The sequence below is a fragment of the Rhamphochromis sp. 'chilingali' genome (assembly GCF_963969265.1).
Source record: "Rhamphochromis sp. 'chilingali' genome assembly, chromosome: 16".
Taxonomy (NCBI): domain Eukaryota; kingdom Metazoa; phylum Chordata; class Actinopteri; order Cichliformes; family Cichlidae; genus Rhamphochromis; species Rhamphochromis sp. 'chilingali'.
This window is the reverse complement of record NC_137943.1, coordinates 15250412-15270130: the sequence shown is the minus strand read 5'-3', so window position 1 is coordinate 15270130 and position 19719 is coordinate 15250412. Positions and strand designations below refer to the sequence as shown.

The 19719-nt window shown below is 42.0% G+C and overlaps 3 protein-coding genes across 17 annotated transcripts; 1 reads left to right on the top strand and 2 right to left on the bottom strand.

Moving 5' to 3' along the window:
- Nucleotides 1-95: 95 nt before the first annotated feature.
- LOC308383906 (phospholipid scramblase 1) lies at nucleotides 96-9302 on the top strand. Of its 10 annotated transcripts, none has more exons than XR_013969240.1 (9): nucleotides 96-231; nucleotides 1458-1776; nucleotides 1865-1942; nucleotides 2036-2228; nucleotides 3957-4068; nucleotides 4188-4259; nucleotides 6383-6441; nucleotides 6780-7000; nucleotides 8142-9302. XR_013969240.1 is itself a non-coding variant. In XM_080862135.1 (8 exons), coding segments are annotated over exons 1-8 (837 nt in total). In that variant the 5' UTR covers nucleotides 96-228; the 3' UTR covers nucleotides 8143-9302. The 10 variants fall into 10 exon arrangements, 7 of the variants coding, with proteins under 7 accessions (XP_080718261.1, XP_080718259.1, XP_080718257.1 ...); XR_013969242.1 differs by having other exon boundaries at nucleotides 4160-4259; XR_013969241.1 differs by having other exon boundaries at nucleotides 6383-7000.
- eif4e2 (eukaryotic translation initiation factor 4E family member 2) lies at nucleotides 8364-12942 on the bottom strand. 2 transcript variants are annotated; one of them, XM_080862144.1, is made up of 8 exons: nucleotides 12800-12942; nucleotides 11873-11984; nucleotides 11419-11553; nucleotides 11174-11278; nucleotides 10937-11089; nucleotides 10701-10841; nucleotides 9467-9544; nucleotides 8364-9370 (listed from the first exon to the last, which is right to left on the bottom strand). In XM_080862144.1, exons 1-7 carry the CDS (start codon nucleotides 12922-12924, stop codon nucleotides 9509-9511), a joined length of 807 nt encoding a protein of 268 aa, XP_080718270.1. In that variant the 5' UTR covers nucleotides 12925-12942; the 3' UTR covers nucleotides 8364-9370; nucleotides 9467-9508. The 2 variants fall into 2 exon arrangements, with proteins under 2 accessions (XP_080718270.1, XP_080718269.1); XM_080862143.1 differs by having other exon boundaries at nucleotides 8365-9370; nucleotides 10705-10841.
- A 121-nt stretch (nucleotides 12943-13063) lies between these two features.
- Nucleotides 13064-19719, bottom strand: capn10 (calpain 10). Of its 5 annotated transcripts, none has more exons than XM_080862126.1 (13): nucleotides 19116-19719; nucleotides 18701-18859; nucleotides 18267-18398; nucleotides 17944-18140; nucleotides 17614-17843; nucleotides 17395-17536; nucleotides 16152-16318; nucleotides 15802-16058; nucleotides 15524-15726; nucleotides 15186-15441; nucleotides 14809-15002; nucleotides 14677-14722; nucleotides 13064-14135 (listed from the first exon to the last, which is right to left on the bottom strand). In XM_080862126.1, exons 2-13 carry the CDS (start codon nucleotides 18830-18832, stop codon nucleotides 14106-14108), a joined length of 1986 nt encoding a protein of 661 aa, XP_080718252.1. In that variant the 5' UTR covers nucleotides 18833-18859; nucleotides 19116-19719; the 3' UTR covers nucleotides 13064-14105. The 5 variants fall into 5 exon arrangements, with proteins under 5 accessions (XP_080718252.1, XP_080718253.1, XP_080718254.1 ...); XM_080862127.1 differs by having other exon boundaries at nucleotides 17944-18068; XM_080862128.1 differs by having other exon boundaries at nucleotides 17944-18065.

Here is a 19719-nt window from a genome sequence, read left to right as displayed (position 1 = left end):
CCCCAACAAAAGGCAGATCCGGCTGGTTGGGATGGAAACAGAGTCGTTTTGAGATGGAGCTGAAGTCCGAAAACACTCACAAAGCCAAACACTGCTATGTGAATAGCCACACAAACACACGGGGGGTAAGAAGGCTTAGTCCCTCCAGATAATGATAACTCATGAAGGCTCGCCTGGTTTCTTGCTCGTAACACTTAGATGATCCGAGTCTGTGGAGGGTGAACACTGATGGTAAGCAGGCCTGTGATGCTCTTTTGTGCTGTTTTCTTTCTTTCTAATCTCTTATTGGAAATACATGATAAGTAAAGGCTCCAGGAAGATCTTAGCCAGTATAGAAACTCTTGAGCTATCAATGTTTATACAAGGGAGCTTCGGTTTGATGCTGTGAGCTGCTACTCGCAGCTGCAGGCTGGGTGAGACAGGAATATTAACGTGTGATCTGAATGTGAAAAAGTATTAAGCTATTGCAAGGAGGATGTTAATATTGATACCAGGGAACTGCCAAGAAACACAGTACAGGAGAAGGAAAGCTCCTTTTTTCCCCTATCAAACTTTTGATCACAACATAAAAATTTATTAAATTTTAAATTACAAGCTTACATGATAAAGATCTATTTGCTATGATTTTGAGACCGTTTTAGTGGATGTTTTATCATTTTGTCAGATTAATATTTAGTATTTAAGGCACAACACCAGCTCCAAAAAGTTGTGATGCAATTGTTTGAAAATCTGATAAACCTACATTTTCTTAACAATAGAACAATGAAAACATATCAAACGTTTAAACTGAGAAAATGGCTCCGAAAATTGGGGTGGGCAAAAGGCTGGGAAAGTAAGTGGTACTCAAAGGAAACAGCTGGAGGAACATTTTACAACTAATTAGGTTAATTGCACCATTAAACAAAAATATGACAAAGATCCAGCAGTGCTGAGCAGATATGATCGTAGCTTTTCTAAAAGTGCAGCAGGTGGTCTTCTCAGTACCCAGATGTCTACCGGCTGTTATTAAAAGAAGGGGGGATGCTACACAGGGTAAACATGGCCCTGCTCACAGCTTTTTTAATACATGTTGCTGCCATGTTCTGTTTTTATTTACATTTTACACACTTTCACAACTTTTGGGGGAATTTGGTTTGTAAATAATGAAAGATGTGTGTGGATTTTCTTCTTTAAGCACCTACTATACTATATTTCTTGTATTTTGCTCGTTTGTGTTGTTGTGTTTGCACATCTCTGTTGCTTGTGGGGCTCGCACACAAGAATTTCACTCGCATGTGCTGTGCCAGTGTGCCTGCACATGTGATGTGACAATAAAAGTGATTTGATTTGATTTGATTTGATTTGATTTGATTATACTTTATTTAAGTAACTTGCTTGCAGCCTATAGACTGGGTATGAGTTAAAGCATCCATCCTTCAAATGTTTTGTTTAAGGTTTCGGTATGATTCATTTTTCAGTTTGAGACCATGTCAGCCGTGATGAATCAGCCTCTTCCCTTTGGACGACTTGAGCGAGAGAAGCACATTCACATGGTCTTCAGGGCTTTTCACAACCGCTGTGGACCCTCTTGTGAGTGCCAGACTCAAAGCACTCCACCCAAATCCCACCAAATGCCTCCTGACCTGGAATCTGAAGAGCAGCTTTTGGGCCAGACTGCTGAGAATGGCTTGATTCAGCCACCGGTGAAGAAGACTGGTAGTGCAGTGAGATCATGCTTTATGTCTGTGCTGGAAACTGCTAGTGAGATTCATATCACTGCCAAGCCAGAGCTGCAAGGTGAGGAGGACTACTTTTTTCTTTTACATAAAACAGGACTCTTGTTTAGATGTGTGTGCGTTAAGAAAATACCACATCCTGACTGCAGGTCCTCAGTGTGTTTCTAGGAGGATCTATAACATCACTACAGAAGGCAACAGGTCACAGTCATTTGTGGCTGTGGAAGGTATTTGTCCCGTTCCACCACGTGTCTTACTCTTATAACTACTGATGTTTTTCAGCATATTCTCAGCATTTGTTCTCTTCTCCCTCCTCTTAGAGAGCTCCTGTGTGTGTCTGCAGTGCTGTGGTCCAGCTCGGGCCTACACCCTGAAAGGCTTTGACAGTGAGGGCAGTCAGGTCTTTTATTTTGAAAGGCCCCTTAGGGTGGACGCCTGTTGCCTCGGCTGCTGCCTGATGGAGATGAGAGCGTACACACCTCAAAACCATCTCATTGGCACCGTACATCAGAGGTAGGAAACTTGTTCATTCCTTGGTGTATATATGTTCCTACTAAACGCTGATGAGTTTGTTTCCTTATGTTGCTCAGTAGTTCTAAACTACATGTGATCAAGCCACACTTAGGCTTATATAACTCACTTCTGTTGTTATAATGAGAGTGAATATATAGGTAGGTACTGTAGGTAAGTAGGTAAAGTTAGTGGTGAAGATTTATATTAAGGAGACATACTTCATACATGAGCCTCTTTAGCTTCTCTGAGAAATCTAATGAACTGAATTTTACAAACTACTGGCCTTTGGTTAATGGGTTAACAAAAATTATAAACATAAATATAATTATGTCTGAAGGAGTCCACAGAAGTCTTTAGTCTGCACTCATTCATTTCAGTTTTATTTATATTGCCAATTTACAACAACAGTCACCTCAAAGCACTTTACATTGTAGGGTAAAGACCCAACAATATTAGAAAGAAACCCTAACGAGCAGATGACCCCCTTGTGAGCAAGCAGTTGGCGACACAGGGAAGGAAAAGCTCTCTCTTAAAAGGGAGAAACCTCTGGGAGAACCTGGCTCAGAGTCCAGCCCTAACTATAAGTTGATTAGAAAGGAACATTTTAAACCTCAATCTGCTCTATTGGGGTTATATGGTACTATGATGTCTTTCAGATAAAAGGGGGCCTGATTATTCAAGATCTTGTATGTGATCAGAAAGATTTTAAATTTGATTCAGAATTTAACAGGGAGCCAATGAAGAGAAACCAGTATGGGAGAAATATGCTTTCTCTTTCTAGTCCCTGTCAGTACCTAGGTCCTGTCATCATTTTGACAGGACCTAGGTACTGTCAAAAAGACAGTCTTTCAGGGAACTTTTAGAAGAATCTGATAATAATGGGTTACAGCAGTCCAGCCTAGAAGTAAGGAACTAGTCTGGATAAAATGGTTGTTTTGTGGATCATTTGAGTTTGAAGAATAACATTCACATAGTATATTTTTTTCTTATTATTATTACTATAATTTTACATTTTTAATTTGGGTGAACAAACACCAGTAGCATTTTATACTGTCAGACTAAACACTTCGCATGTGAGCCTTTTTCCATGTCATTCAAGGCCTGGGACCACACTGGCCTAGATGCTCAGGCCTGTCTGTAAATAGCAGTCGGGGCCTTTCCTGTTCTGAACAGGCTGAGTGTAATATAAACCTGGGATGGTTAATGCACAGCACAGCTGTCTGCACACCAAAAACACACCAACAGAGCTGGCGTGGGCTCGTAGGGGAAGGAATGCGACATCCTTCCTAATGGGAATGTTGGCCAATGGCATGGCAGGCTCACGGTTCTTCTGTCGTCAACCCAAAATACTTCCTTCTTCATCTGGCCTAAATCTGACTCCAGGGTTAGCGGGGGTGTCTTTGTGTGTCAAATTTAGAGTTTTCCAGAAGCGACAGTCGGTGAAGTTGTGCCCAATTAGGACTGGCCTGGCAGAGGTTTCAGTGACCAGAGTTCGACTTGGTATAAATATTCTCTCAGTTGTGCTCTAATAAAGCATGTCCCAAATTGAACTCTTCTGACACCGAGCAAACAATTGCTTTGGTGCTGCAGAATCATGACAGCTGAAAATACAATCATCCAACCATCAAGACTGGGCTGCACCTCTGTGTGAAGCACTGGCCAGTCTCTTTGCCAGGAGGCTTAGTGCACGGTTACTGAGTTGCTGCGTGTTGGTGACCATGTTTTCAGGTGGAGCATGTTTACGCCCCTCCTGGAGGTCTGCGCTTCAGGAGGGGCGTCTACCATCAGAATCCAGGGCTCCTGCTGTCCATGCCGTTGCTTCTCCAACCAACAATTCCAGGTAGGAATATTTATAACTCATAAAAGTATAGTGTGACTGAAAAGTGTAACATTGCAGTAGTGCTTTCATGCAGTTTTAAATTATACACTAGATTGTCTCCAACATTGGTGAGGAAATAGGCACGATATGGAAGAAATGGCCTGGCTTCAACGAAGAACACAACATGGACCATGAATACTTTGGGCTGGAGGGTGAGTTCTACCTCAGTAAATTACATTCCTAATTTGTCTTTGACAGGATGCCAGAGAACATTTACCTTTCCCAAAGTTTAGTTTCGGACCAAGTTTACTTTAATCGACCTCTTCAGATCTGATACTTTTATTTACTGAACAGATAAGAAACATGACTGAAAGAAAAACAACAGACCAATATAATAAAGCACACTCACCGGATACCTTATTAGGTACACCTCGCTAGTACTAAACTGCAGTATATTTTGCATTCAGAGGTGCTTTAAGTCTTTGTGCCAGAGACTCGACAAGTTGCTGCAAACACCCCTCAGAGACTTTGGTCTATCATGACATGACAGTATCACACAGTTGGAACAGAAGTTTTGGCTGCACATTCATGATGTGAATCTCCTTTTCCATCACATCCCAAAGTTACTCCATTACATTGAGGCCTGGTGACTGGAGGCCATTGGAGCACAGTGAGCTCACTGTCACATTAAAAACAAAACAAACAGTTTGCACTTTCAGACATGGTGCCATCAGAAGATGTGTACACTGTGCTTATAAAGGGATGGACGCAGTCAGAAACAATACTCAGGTAGGCTGTGGTGTTTAAATGCTGTTTATACTAAGTCCAAAGAGTGCCAAGAAAATATTTGGCACACCATTACACCACCAGGAGCCTGAACCATTTATACAAGGCAAGATGGATCGATGACTCCACACTGTTCATTTTAAATTCTGAAACAACTGAATGTTGCAGCAGAAATCAACAACATTCAGTTTTATTCATAGCACCAAACCTCAACAACAGTCACCTCAATGCACTTCTTGTTCATAGCTGACAGGAGTGGCACCCAGTGTGGTCTGCTGTAGCTCTGCTAGGTATGCAAGAGCATGCCTGATGTATTGTGCATTCAGACACTGTCTTCTGCATACGTTGGCTGCAACTCTGTTTAGAAAAGTGCTATATAACTTTAATAATAAAGTTAGTATTATTTGACTTTGTGTTGCCTTCCTGTCAGCTTGAAGCAATCTGCTCATTCTCCTCTGACATCTTGCATCAACAAGGCACTTTTAACTTTAACGTCAGTGGATCGTCTTCATCACAACCACATGCCTAAAAGCTTCGAGCTGCTGGCATGTGATTAGTAGGGGTGGGGGAAAAAATCGATACTGTGTAGTATCGTGATATTTTGTTTGCTAATAATGTATCGATACAGGGACAGCAGAAATCGATATTTTGTTACAAAAAAAGTTTGTGGAATGGAACATGCCCTGACTTCAGAGCATGTTGATCCTTTTTCTGAGCCAGAATCCTGACATTACTTCACTGTCCAAATGTGTTTAACTTTTTTTGGCAGCAATAAACATGACAGTTTACTTATTTTAATTTAAGACACGTTTTATTTTAATTAAGTTTAAAACTTTATTTAATGTAAAATTATATTTTGTTTTAATTTACTTTCAAATTCTTCAGTTGCTGAATGGGCTGCATAGTTTTCATAAATTTCATAGTTCAGAATAGCTATAATTGTACCAGATGGTTGCATTCAGTTAAGTTGGACTAGACTGTAATACAAACCGTTCAGTTTGTCAACAATAAAACTGACTGAAATGAGAGACTGAGTGTGAGACTTTGATATTAGATAAAATGAATATTGATAAAGTTTACCTGTATGTACAGAATCTGAATATATTTAAAAATATTTTTTTAAAAATTGCAATAATATCGTATCATATTGTGCGTTAAGTGTTGTGATAATATCGTATCGTGGGTTAAGTGTTGTGATAATATCGTATTGTGGGATGTATGGTGATTCCCACCTCTAGTGATTAGCTGGTCAGATTTGTGTTAACAAGCAGCCAAACAGGTGTACCTAATAAAGTCACCAGTGAATGCTTTTAATTTATAAAAAATAAATGGAAAAAAAGACTGTTCCATGATATTTACAGGGACATCAACTAACACCACTAGATTGTTTTTTTTTTAAAAGAAAAAGATAATTGCCAAACATTAACTGCATCTCTCTGGCTAGTATCAGACTTCTTTAACATTTCTAAGTATACCAAAGTCACAAACATAGTTTATTATTTAATCACGGCTTTAGTACAACTGTATGTATTCTATTTTCATCTTCTAGTTCCACTCAGTATGGAGTCACACACCAAACTCCTTCTCCTGGCAGCCACTTTCCTGTTGGTAAGCACGTGTGTCCGTCAGTGGGAAGATGTTCTGTCATACACAATATAATTATACCTTTCCCAAAGTTTCTACCTCAGACTTTGAAGACTTAGTTGCAAGTATGTGTTATGAATAAATTAGCTTACTAATGAATAAACATTCAGCAACAGTTTTATCTGTTCATTCATACTTACTTCAAACAGCAGCTAACAATTTTAATTTCATTCTATAATTTTAGTGAATAACTTATATATTTGTAATTTTAGGTAATGATTTCAACTGTTAATCATATTAATATAAAAGTACATTTAGCTAACAGTATCATTGGTCCATCTGTACTGGTGGTTGCTTTGAAGACAAGGACCAGGTCTGCAACCACTCGCAGTCAGCTGCTGTCTTCAAAATGACTTTTGTGCATTAATACATCAATAAAACCACAATAGGACAGAATCTGCATACTCTGTGACTGAATGGAGGTCAAATTGGCAATAAGATGCAATATGTCTAGAAGACAAGTTCCTTCCCACCCGGCAATCTTGGCAATCGTCTCATGATCACTGACACGCTCCATCTCTTGGTAAGCAGCTGGTCATTACAAATACCTTTAATTTTTTTTTTTTTTTTTTTTTTTTTTTTTAAATGCTTTGATAAAGGTTTTTGTTTTTTGTTTTTTAAGTTGCAAGGAGGTTTCTCCTATTTTCACTCTAGTTTGACTGAGTAATTATTAAACATATTTTAAGTTCATGCCCTCCTTATTTGATGTTTTTTTCTTTTTAATTTTCCTAAATGCTTTTGGTCCGGATTGGATCCTTTGGTAGGGCCAATCTGGCCCCCAGGTTGTATGTTTGACATCCCTGCCTTGGGATCATTGTATACTAACTGGAAATCAGCGGTTCAGTATAAAAATCAGGACACTATATTAAGATGATCCCAGATGGGTGCACTGTAATATTAGAATATAATATTTGATGTATTGGCTCGTAAGGAGCCTTTCACGATTTGGTTTAATTGGAACTTGCATTACAACTGGAGATCATAATTTATATTGATGTTACATGCAAACAACCAACATGTTTACATGTAACAAAAGCAACATTTTGATGTGTGGGATCTTCCTCGGGTATCAATCGCAAGCATCAAAAATCTGCTTATGTAAAGATTCTTTAAGGAGTAAATTATTACTTTGAGCCAAAAAGTGTTCAGACCGTTCTTCTCCCCCCCCGTTGCACACTTGCTTTCTTTCTCTAAAAAACATAAAAAGCATACATAAAGAAGACATTTTAATACAAAGAAAAACTAACACGTAGCACAGTGGTTAGCACTGTGGCCGCACAGCAAGAAGGTCCTGAGTTCAATTCCAACATCAGGCCGGGGTCTTTCCTTGTGGAGTTTGCATGTTCTCCCCGTGTTTGCGTGGGTTCTCTCCGGGTACTCCGGCTTCCTCCCACCATCCAAAGACACGCAGCTTGTGGGGATAGGTTAATTGGATAATTCAAATTGTCACTAGGTGTGAATGTGAGTACGAATGGTTGTCTGTCCCTATGTGTTGGCCCTGTGACAGACTGGCGACCTGTCCAGAGCGTACCCCGCCTCTCGCCCTATGACAGCTGGGATAGGCTCCAGCGCCCCCCCACGACCCTGAAAAGGATAAGCGGAAGCGAATAGATGGATGGAAAAACTAACACTGTTTCTAACCTGTCTGAATGATTTCTCTGCAGAATCATATGTTTTTTGAAATGAGCTGACCAGCATCATCACATGATTTACAGACCAACGGGCACCCAAGCTTCCCGGTCTGGGAAGAAAGAAGAGCGGATAAAGAGGAATCTCGGCTTCTTGCAAACTCCACAGCTTCAGTTCCAGCGTTTATAAAAGAAAAATGGCACTAAACCATCTTTAGCAGCAGATGCATATTTACCATTTATTGCTATAATCCATCAGGTGTACATCCAACAGTGTTTCCTCGCTTTCCACACACTCACACACACACCTGCATCCATCATCACAATAACAAATAAGGGCAGCATTACAGTTTTTCAACAAACTGTAGGCTCTTTCTTAACATATTAAAAAAAACAAAAAAACAAAAAACAAAAAAGCTCCCCAGGATAAAAACTGTAACAGACCCTGGGCCCCGTTTTCTTTCGTGGACTACAAAATGGAAAAGGAGTGAATATCAGTGTTTCAGGACTCCTATACACCTTTAACATTAAAGCAGAGCCCTTCCTTTAAAAGGTGGGATAAAGAAAGGAGAAGGCAGGGAAGGGAAACCTGGTTCAGGTCGGGCTTGAGGCCAGGCACAGTGATTTAGGCAGCTTGGCAGTTCATTCTAAAGATGCCGGTTATAGAAACCTGCCCAACACAGGATCCTCATCCTTTGGGATACAACTTTTTAAAAATCGTATTAAGTGATCTTTGATGTGGATTGCATTTAAACATTAATATTTGTTCTAGTCCAAAATGACCAGAGGAATTGTAGTTAAAATACAGCACTGTGTTATAATAACCCTGTTTGAGTCCCAATAAAACTGATTAGCACACCTATTTTAACAGCAGGTGAAATGTCACGTTAAGCAATAAAATCATATAGAGTACAACTGATTCTGTTGTATTTAAAGCACACTTTGTCGAGCGTTCATGACCAGAACAGCCCACACCAGTCACTCACTGGTTAAAAGATGTTACAACTTGCATTACTAAAAAAGAAAAAAAAGAAACAAAACTGTAATTTCCTCTTCCAGTTGATTAAAATCACCTCTTTCATAGACCTGTTTCAGTGTTCTGTTGAAAGGCTTTTCTGTTCATTTCCAATTTGACACAAAGACCCAACGGTCTCCTGGCCTCGGTCCCCGACTTTTGCTCTGTCTTCGCATTACGCAGTGCCAATCCACGCAGAGCTGCCCTTCTCTGGACTCGGCTTCCCCCAACACATCCCGTATGCACACACCTGCACACCGCAAACAGAGACCACATCAGTAGAGTCTAACTACATCACACAGGTTGTGTTGTTGTTCATGTGAAATCCCACAGCAGGAGTTCTTACTCTTCGCTGAGCATCTCGGTGACGGGGGGCTAACGTCCTCCGCTAGCATTCACCAGACCATGGAAGTCTTCCCATGCTCTGCAAACAGAGGAGGATGCAGTAAATTATAATTCGCAGTAAAAAGCATAAAGAAATAATTATTTTCCTTGAAGAATCGTAAGCCCATCAGTTAACTGAATGAGAGCTTTAGATGGGGAAAAAAATAGTTGTATTCACAGTTACCAAAAACTAATGATGAAAATAAAAAATTTAGGCTTAGCTTTATGAGCTAAAGCTGCCAAAATAAAGAAATATACTAACAGAGGTCATTTCAATATTATAAAGATTTATACAGGCCATGTTAGAATGAATGGGACTTATTATTCTTAGCTCCATACTGGTATTTCTAGACTTTACTAGAGAAGCTTTGCACGATTCAGAGCTCAAAATAATCCCTGTGCATCTTTTCTGTGCCTTCGTGCAGAAGAAGTTGGTCTTTTAGCTTTTTATCCTTTCTTTGGACAGGCTGGCCATTATAAACAGAAGTTTTTAACAACGTGTGTCAAGAACATCCCCATCTCATTAATATCAAGCGCCAAGCGAAAAAAAAAAATGGAGCAACAACATCTACATGAGGATATAGAGATTGTGTAAAAGGACTTGAAAGCCATCATACTAGGCATTCACATTCAAAGCTACAAAGGACAAACATGGACACAGAACTAGTTGTTTTTTTCCCCACTTGGATTTTGAAAAGCATGAAAATGGGAACAAAAGGCAGAACTGAGTTCTTGTATACTGAAGAAATACTGACTCAAGGTTAAGACTGCAATGGAAAACCATTATAATCGGTTAAATGGGCATTTGTTTCACTCTCTAATGAACTAATAGAAAAATATGGGAGTTTGTAAAATTATATTAGTATATAGACGTGCACAAGATATGTGGTTGTGTGTACAGTTATACATTTCAATTTGGAATAATACTTCAAACAATAAAATAAAACATTTTGATAATTGTGTTTGTTATTTCTCCCTTAAAATCCAAACATACTGTCAAAATAAAAATCTAACTTACAGAAAACCATCATCTTATCACCTGAGCATGTTAAAAACAAGCCATTAAAAAGGCAACATGTAAGTGTACTCTCTCGTTGCCTCTTTGGTTGGAAAATGTGTGTGAGCATGCAGGTTTATGGAATGAGCTGAAGAGAAAGGAAAGCTGGAGAAGAAAATAAAAAAAGGAGACGACATACATACTTAATGCTGTCTGTGTGTGTCTTGTACTCCATGATGGTGTTGGGGGGCAGGTTGAGGACTCTGCGCAGGGTGTCTCTGATGCGGGCGGTGGTCCCCTGGTCACTGGCTGTTTTGTTCCAGATGGAGATGATGTCCTCCTGGCGAGAAGCAGCATGAAGAGGAGGCATGTGTGAGCGTTAGGTCAGGCAGTTAGTGACCATGTGCAACCGAGTGTGTCTGCTTTTGGCAATACCTGGAAACGTACTGACACCACAGCCCCACAGATTTCCTCTCCTACCATGAACTGTTCTCCGAGCATAGCCAGGATCAGGTTCTCCCAGCATCGAGACGCCAGGCCTTTTCTCAGACGAATGATCCACTTCCCACCCATCTTATTAGCATCATCCTAAACATACACAATTTCAGATCAGGCCTTTCACGCATAACCAAACAACCAGAGCAAATAGAGGATATCAGCCAGTGTGTTTACCTCCCACATGGGTTTAATGCCTTCTTTGAAGAGGTGGAAGTCACTATGACCTGTCAGATCGCCAGGTCGGATCATGTGACTATAGAAACGCCAAAATTGCTCCACCTGGGATGGACAATTGTAATAATTAGTGGAAAACAAGTCAATATGTGGAGTGTGCAGCTCTGCATGGGCACATAAACAAAAGGAAAAGTGCACTGGCTCCTGTTTTAAGCCATATAAAAATGTGATGAGGAGCGACGGACCGAAGCAAAGCTGCCAATTTGTTTGATGTTCTGTTCGTAGCTCTGAGTGCTGGCTGGTCTCCCTGGGGTGCGTCTGGAGTACCAAAAGGTGTAATTGTACTGGAGAGGGTGTTCTCCTGCTCCTGGCACCACCATCTGCCGGAAATGAGAGAGTAACTTGTACAGCTCATTGACATATTAACTTTATACAGACTCAGAGCTATAATTTGTCATTTTGCCTCTGTACACCACCAAAGCGGATTTTAAATCTAATAATTAACATGTGATTAAAGTGCAGACTTTTTGCTTTAATTTAAGAGGTTCTTCAAAAATTATATTTACTGTTTAATTCATTTCCAGATGTTCAAAATTTTATAGTTTAACAAACAAGCCAAAACTAAAGAAACTGTACCTTTGTTCAACAAATAGTAGCACAATCTGCACATACATCTGTGTAAGACTTTAGCGGCCTCACTTTTTTCTTGGAAGTGTTCTGCTCCTTCTCTTCATCTTCGTTTTTTTCCTTCTCACCGTCTTTCGGTGAGCCTTGGTCCTGGTCGTGGTCTCCGCTGTCATCATCTTTCAGACTACAATCGAGGGAAATGCAATCAATATTTGAAATCAAAAGGGACTTTACACCTGTTGTCAGGTAACAGCCCTTTTCATTTTAACTCCTTTTACAGAGTGTTTTAAATCAAATCTTTTGTCATTTTGTTACCCAGTCTGTTGGCGTTATACCGTCTTACAGCAACCAGTATCTAAATTATTCAGTTGTGCCCTCATCCTGGTCAACACATCAGAAATACAAGAAAAAAAATTAACACAAACTATATCCTCGACGAATAGAAGATTTGCAGTATGGCTGCTGTATTCATTTAGGGCAACTTAACCCAATAAACCTGCAACTGATGCATTTTAAAGTTGTGGCCTGCAAACATGCGCTCTGTGCTAATCTTAAACTACGGTCACTATTAATAAGAGCTCTCTGCGTGTAACAGTGTCTCTCCAGTTTCCTGCATTTATTGGCCACGCGAGTCTAATTTGTGACCGGCCTCTACGCGCCTCTCCCCGCCTCTCAGTTAACTACCACACCGAGGATTCGAGGCCTATCCGCCTTCCTCCAGGCCAAGCTAACAGCTAACAACACTGAAATTCTTCATCAAAAAGCACCATTTACTCACAGGTATTGCTCCCTTTCTTTTTAAAAGCGCGTGTAGGTGTTGCCCTCGCACTCCTGTTCTTTTATTAACTCACAGAATTCATGCAAAAACATATAATAAAGCTGACACACCTCTCACACACGCAAACCACGGTCAGCTTACGTTACCCTCCCCAGTGAGTTCACAGTAGCGACCGACGAGACCGCTCTCTGGATATTCAGCGAAATGTTTTAAATACTCACGCGTCAAATTTGTTGTTCATTATTTTGTAGATAGGAGTCTTTTCGGAGTCCGACCACAGCCTCCTGAATCCCGCAGCAAGTGACGGCGACGCGCACAGCAGCGGTTTAGTGGACGCGCATGCCATGTATCGATCTTAGTGATGAGCACGAAAAGGTCAAAGGTGAGCCACATCTTTACTATCAAGCATGTGCTCATTTATACTTAATTGAAATGTGCATTAAAATAAATAAGTAATTAAGAAATATGCATACATGAAGCAAAAGTCCCAATAATTTTATTTTATTCTCCACATTTCAGAACTTTAAGATATAATAAATGCACATTAGTACCACTGTGATCTGTTAATTGTAGTTTTTCAGAGTCTGATGACTCTGTTGAATAAACAGAAACCCTGTGTCTTCAGCGCAGATGTATGTGCAGGCCGACACACACTGTCACACAAGAACAGCCTCAGAACAACACGGGTGGCTTAATCACAGCAATCGAATTCCTCTGATATGCTGCAACCCTCGTTTCATCGCTTTCCATTCCTCTGCTTGTAATCTGTTCTCGCAGCACCTTCAAACAGTAGCTGTGCTCAGGTCCAAGCAGAGCTGTGGACCAAGTTTTGAAGAGGGGCGGGGGAGGCAAAAAAAAAACAAAAACAAAGGGAGCTGGAGGGTGAGGATGGAGTTGGGACTTCTTTTGGTCCAAATCGGTTCAGGCATTATTATGGAAGCTTAGTGGCTACAAGACCATGAAAACCCCTGTGTTTGTGTATTGGAAACAAACAATTAAAGCCAGATAAAAAGCAGAGTGTTTGGGGGTGAGGGACAGCAGGAAAGCTCCGGGGTGGTATATCACGGTGTGGTGTGGTTCGGTTGGCGCTGCTTCTGCAGACCATCCCCTCGCCCCCTGTGCCTCCACGAGGACCTTCATGAGAGGGCCCTTTGTTCTGGGCCGGCAGGCGCACCAGTGAGTGAATGAGCAAGAGCAGCGGCGGCCTTCTTCAGTGGCGGCTGTTTGTTTACACCAGCCAGTCCCGTCATACTTCATTAGCAGCCCAGCCCACCGACAACCTCTGATGTCCTAATCGCCGACAAGCATGTAGCTGCCCATCAACCCAGAGCCTTGGCGGTTCAGGATAAAGGCTTCTTTTTGGGATTCCCACTAAGCCTGCTTGCCTTCTCATCCACAGGGAGCGTGTACATGTATGCTCACACAAACACACACGCGATATCTGTGGCCTGGCTGGTTCTTTCATCACGGGCCAAGAGGCAAATGGAGGTAAGTCGATGTTAGTGGAGCAGCAACGGTCCCAGAGATCTAGCTCTGCATCACAGAGACGTGAGAAACCTGCCGTCCAGACAGAGGCAGACAAGACAGAGGGATTATTGAGTGCTGCCATCTTCTGACCACAATCATTAAACAGTTAACTACGCATTAAGTCACGCAAATATGCGGCATGCTAACAAGTCGTAATTGTACTAGCGTGTGTTCCAGTGCGAGTTGTCAGGCCTTCATAATTGGCACAAACACTTACCTGAACATCGGGACAAATGATTAGAATTTGGTGGTTAAAGGTCACCCTTATTTTACAAAAAGCTTACATTGCAAGAATTCATGTCAATTCTAAGAAAATTATCACAAAAGTCTAATAGGAAAAAATGGAGAAGTAATGACATCAAACAATTAAAATAGTCAAAGGTCAACATCGCCGTGATGTCATAATGTTCGTCGGTAACTACATTTCTGGCCATTATTCAAGTTCATAACACAGGAAAGGATGGAGAGGATTGGGACAATATTGCACATTCACCCAGACACTAAATCCTTTGGTTCCACCTAATGAATTCCTTGTGTTACATAATACAATGCATAATTCAAATTCACTAACCTCCTGAACGGCTTTCCCGAGCCTTTCCTGGCTTTTCACTACTTTCCTGAAAGACACACACAGATCCACCATCATTAGCGACAAGAACTTGTTACCTATTAAAAAAAACATCTGCTTGATGACAGAGCTAACCTTTGTATTCTGCGAGCGAGGCTCAGAGTGAAGCCTGCAGAGCAGTCGGGCTGATAAGTGGACGGCACTATGGAGTAAGCCCCCGGAGGAAGTGAACAGGCCAGACTGACGTCCTGCGTGTAACAGTGAGGGACACAGCTGGCCACAGGATCCTCATCCCTGGATATCATCTGCTCAGATTGTCCTTCTACTACCTAGTTATGTTGTTAAAAGCAGATATTTCGACTTAAAGCAGTACCGGATAAAGAGAAGCAAAATAATGTTAAGCTATTCAGAGGCGATGTGAACTCTATCCTAGTGTATAGACTGAACTGCAGAAGGACGGATGTCACATAATCTAAGCTAACACTAATGCTCTGACTTTGTATTTTACTGACCTTATAAATGTGGAAGCCAATAGGGTGCAGATCCGTATCAGGCCGGCTCTGGTGCAGGGTAACCCTGACGTTAACTCCTGATGTCACTGCTGGATCATCAGAAACTGTAAAAGGGAAGAAGGGGTTCTGCCAGTGAGACAGGAAGTTCCTGCTTCCTCCGGCTGTCTTTCCCTCAACCCACGAGCCGTGGAAGTAGCTGGTCTCCCACTCACTGTCTGCTGTTAAAGGCAGTGGGGGTGCTGGGCTTTTCATGGCACTGAGGATGAGATTAATTGTTTTAATGGCGCAAATAAAATCAGAAACATTAAATAACTTCGTGAAAAACTTAATAATTTTACCTGAGGGAGATGGAAGAGAAGGAAAAGACCCTGATGAGAAAGCGGGCCTCGGCTCCTGGCTGGTAGGTGCTGGGGATGAGAAGGTAGAATCCGGGCTCCAGCTGCCCGTGGAGAACCACCTCTCTCTCGTAGGTATGGCAGTGAGTAGAAGCGCGAGGAGGTCTGTTCAACATCCGGCTCAGATTGAAACGCTTCTTTTCCACCTAGTGCAAACATACTTTCAGTAAAGCGATGGAAAGCCACACGAGCGCATGTCAACACTAAATGAGAGAACAAACCTTCCACAAGTGCAGCGCGATGGCCTGGTAATGCTGGTGCTTTGTATTGTTGCTGTCCTCGACTGGGGTTTGTGCATATTTCTCTGTGTTTCTCCATTTCCGGCACTGCAACAGAGACACCACCACCTCTCCTCTTTCGCACACTTTAAGCCAAAACTTGGGGTTGCTGCCGTAGCTGCCGCAGTTTCGGCTACCGCCAGCAGAGTGCCCTTTTACCCAGCGACCAGCCAGCTGATGACTGTGTGTCAGCAGGTTTCCTGCCGGAGCAGAGAGGCATCAGGTTAAAACAAGGGCACCAAGAAAGTAACATCTGAAACAACAAAAACCTCTTTAACAAAATAAGGCAACACCAGTATAAATGCTCTTCAAGTGTCCTTCCTCACTGATGGGATAGCCCACTGTGACGTCATCAAACTGGGACATAAATTCAGCCTCGTCCAACCAGAATTCACCCTCTGCCACCCTGGCTTGTAGCTCCGAAGCACAATCAGGGGCAACAGAATCCCAACCTGCACCTCTGCAGAGAGAGAGGCAAAGAAACATCTGGATTTTCCCACATTTACAAATTTGTTGATGTAGGTGTGAATTCCAGAAATGCACTCCAAATTCCGTATAATAACTGTGACTTTAGTGAGATAAAATCACAACTTCAGACAGACATCAGTTACACCTAATGGCTGCGACTAAAGTCTGAAATCTTAAAGCCAGTGCTGTCAAATCTAATGAATCACTTTATAAATTGAGTAACCTTTGAGTAGAGCCCGGCCAATTTATTTATTGACAGGTTGATATGAGCTAGTTGCCAATCTATCAACCAAAACTAAAAGATATAGAAGATGCGCTGCTGTGTTGATGTTGCACAGTTTGTCCACAAGATGGCACTCTGCAACTTCCCTGTTGGGAACACTCCAAACACAATAAAGCAGCTGATCCAAGCAGAGTCGGACATAAATGAGTAAAGAAATAACTAAACACGAAAACAACAACAACATTGGTTTATATATTGGAATATCTGACTTTTAAATCACCAAATATCAGCAGAACTCTACCTTTAAGAGCTGTCACCAGAACCTAACTATGTGAATATGCTTCTGTGTGGCTGTGGATCTGTAGAGTGATGGCATCAACTAGTAGCTAACAGATCAGCTGTCTTGTTTTGCTTTCTTTTTTGTGAATGATTTAACTTTAAAAATTTAAATCAATGTCCAAATACACAGTTTTTGGAACAATCTGACAATAATGAATTACAGTAGTCCAGCCTAGAAGTACTGAATGTGTGAACTAGACATATCACACAAATTCAAGATAGTGCTCCTTCATTTGTTTAATATGGACACTACAGGACATTTCCTGATCAAAAATGACCATGAGATTCATCACAGTGTTACTGGAGGCCAAGGTACTGCTATTGAGAATATTAGGTAAATAAAAGGTAAATGTACTGGTTCTTGTATAGTACTTTTCTGAGCACTCAAAAAGCTTTAATCTTAAGAACATTTGTAATCTGTAATTTGAAGCATCTGGTTTAACAACTTTCAACTCCACACATCTGGGTGTCAGATATACTCCACAATAGACAAGTCTGACACACACCCCCATACCCAGGCTCCTCCCCAGTAGCGTCTTCCCCAAGGATTTCTGATCCTTAGCAGCCGTACTTCACCCCCTGACACCTTCTTCACATCCAGCCACTCCATGACAGTCAGAGCGTGGTACTGATCCAGCTCAGTGAGTCCTGAAATAGAGAAGGCCAGCAAATGATGTGGCACAGCATCACTCACTGTATTATCTGTGAGCAGACACTTTTCTGACCTCCGGGCGTGCTGTGAGTGGAGCAGCTGAGCGCACAGTCATCCTTCACAGGGTCCAGAAGGTTCAGGTCCAGCCTTCTCTTTCTGACTTGGTCACTGTCCTGTGCTGTTTGCTGCTCCTCCTCCGAGCCAAAGTCACCCAGGCTCCATCGCTCAGCTAGACCACCTGTCAAGTCCACCAGGGCCTCGGACACCTGACCTGCCCACAGTCGCTCGTATGAACCACGAAGCCTGCAGAAGATGAAAGGGAAAGGAAAGGGGGGTTTCAAACTTTTCCTCATGATTAGGTCTTGTTTGAAAAATACATGTTAATCTCAAGGAATCAACTGACTTGGCATAGGCCTTCTCCAACAGGGCAACCCAAAAGGCAGTGGGGGAGTGGCAGCGTGAGAAGCAAAGAGATGAATTAATGCAGGGCAGGCGGTCGTCAATGGTCACCTCTGTCCAGTGTCCCTGCTGCCAAAAGCAAAAATGAAAGCAGCCTCTGTACCTGCTGTCACCCCACTGTGGCTGATCTTCAGGCAGAACCTACACAGGATCCACCGACAATGCGAGTGACAACAGGAAACACACGATGAACATTCTCCACATTTAGAACAAAACCAGTGCTGGGGCTCACAAAATCAAACTGATGAGACAACCAGCCTGTGTTACCTTGTTTAAAAGCTGTTTGTTCTTGAGCAGGAAGGTGCACGCACAGAGGAACCAGCAGTCTCCTAACAGGCCTTGCTTTGCATGCCCCAGGCTGATGCTGCTTGGGAAGAGAGCTGGTGACGGGCAGATCTCCTTGACATGTGAAATGGAAATAATAATTGGGACTGAGACAGTGATATGGCTGGAAACAGCAGAGCAGGTTAATTTAATTGCACATATTTATTTTTGTGAGATACAGAGCAGTAACTTTGAGAGTCCTTCATAATCAGGTCAACCACCAGAAAAGGGAAATCCCCTCATCTTGTGAGGCGGCACAAGCTAATAGGCCACAAATGTCAAGCCCTATGTGGCAGGATCTTATCAATAACAACACCCGATCAATGGAAAGATAACCAATAAGGAATTTTCTGGGCATTTCCACTAGACAGGCTTACTTGGGGCCGTAGCCAGGTGATGTCTCCCTGCAGTCTGGCCAGAGGCGTGGAGCTGCCAGAGAACAGGGAGGCGTCCACACAGCGGAAGTCCGGGTCCTCATACAGAGCTGGACCTCCGCCCTCTTCTTTCATGGCTCCTGCTGCTTTCAGCCTGGAAACCTGCTGGACCAAAGGCCACCTTCACTGCATGTACCTACATATAACACTTGCATTACACCTTAACTACATTATGCATTCGTGAAGTCTGCACGGATCTGAGAGGAAGCTGCCGTTACAGAGCATCACTGACTTTTACGGCATATTCACCTTCACGTTTTAGCTTTCACTCACTCAATACCAATGACATACTAACATGAATATACAAAGAGATGTTGGAAACATAATGTCAGAAACAGCATGTGTGTATTTATCTTACCTTGCTCCTCTTTTAAGCTCATTTCGCCACGTAGCTGTCATTGTGTATAATAGCATCGTTAGCTCGAGCTAGCTTGCACAGCACAGACACACACAGCAGGTACGCTAGCATCTCCATATCGCTTCATCTTATCGTGGTTTCAAATCCATAACCACAGCGGTTTTCTCTCAGTGTGACATATTTAGCGATGAGTAAAAGTTATATCGACAGCAGACATAGCGTGATGGTGAAAATAAAACAGACACGGGGTCTTCCGGTGATGCAGTGAATCCTTCCTGTGCTGCGGCCACTGCCGCCCACTGCTGGGATCTCTGAACTGCAGGAACACCGTGTTTCAGATTCCATGGATACATCCAGCTTAAAGCGGGGGAAAAACTCTAAAAGTGTAGAATGTTTTTGTTGAGATTTACTAAAATACATTATGAATTAGGTAAAGGTTTTACCAAGTGATTACAGAAAAAATTATATAATTATTTTTTGCTGTCATTGAGGGAAATAATGTAAATAATAGTTTATTCTCTGCAAAGCGGCCAGAATTGTGGCTCCCAGTGACTGGCTGTGTGCTATGTGACATTCAGTCAGTCTCAAACCTCCTTTCCTCAGC

Excerpts from the sequence above, each read along its gene's own strand:
- LOC308383906 (XM_080862131.1), top strand. Across the intron at positions 2,229-3,956 it reads ATTGGCACCGTACATCAGAG|GTGGAGCATGTTTACGCCCC; the intron begins GTAGGAAACTTG and ends CCATGTTTTCAG. Across the intron at positions 4,069-4,159 it reads TCTCCAACCAACAATTCCAG|ATTGTCTCCAACATTGGTGA; the intron begins GTAGGAATATTT and ends ATTATACACTAG.
- eif4e2 (XM_080862143.1), bottom strand. The coding sequence starts at position 12,924 with ATGGCATGCGCGTCCACTAAACCGCTGCTGTGCGCGTCGCCGTCACTT. Across the intron at positions 11,279-11,418 it reads AAATTGGCAGCTTTGCTTCG|GTGGAGCAATTTTGGCGTTT; the intron begins GTCCGTCGCTCC and ends TGTCCATCCCAG. Across the intron at positions 10,842-10,936 it reads TGGTGTCAGTACGTTTCCAG|GAGGACATCATCTCCATCTG; the intron begins GTATTGCCAAAA and ends GCTTCTCGCCAG.
- capn10 (XM_080862126.1), bottom strand. The coding sequence starts at position 18,832 with ATGAAAGAAGAGGGCGGAGGTCCAGCTCTGTATGAGGACCCGGACTTC. Across the intron at positions 15,442-15,523 it reads TTCTCTTCCATCTCCCTCAG|TGCCATGAAAAGCCCAGCAC; the intron begins GTAAAATTATTA and ends TCTCATCCTCAG. Across the intron at positions 15,003-15,185 it reads TTGGCTTCCACATTTATAAG|GTAGTAGAAGGACAATCTGA; the intron begins GTCAGTAAAATA and ends CAACATAACTAG.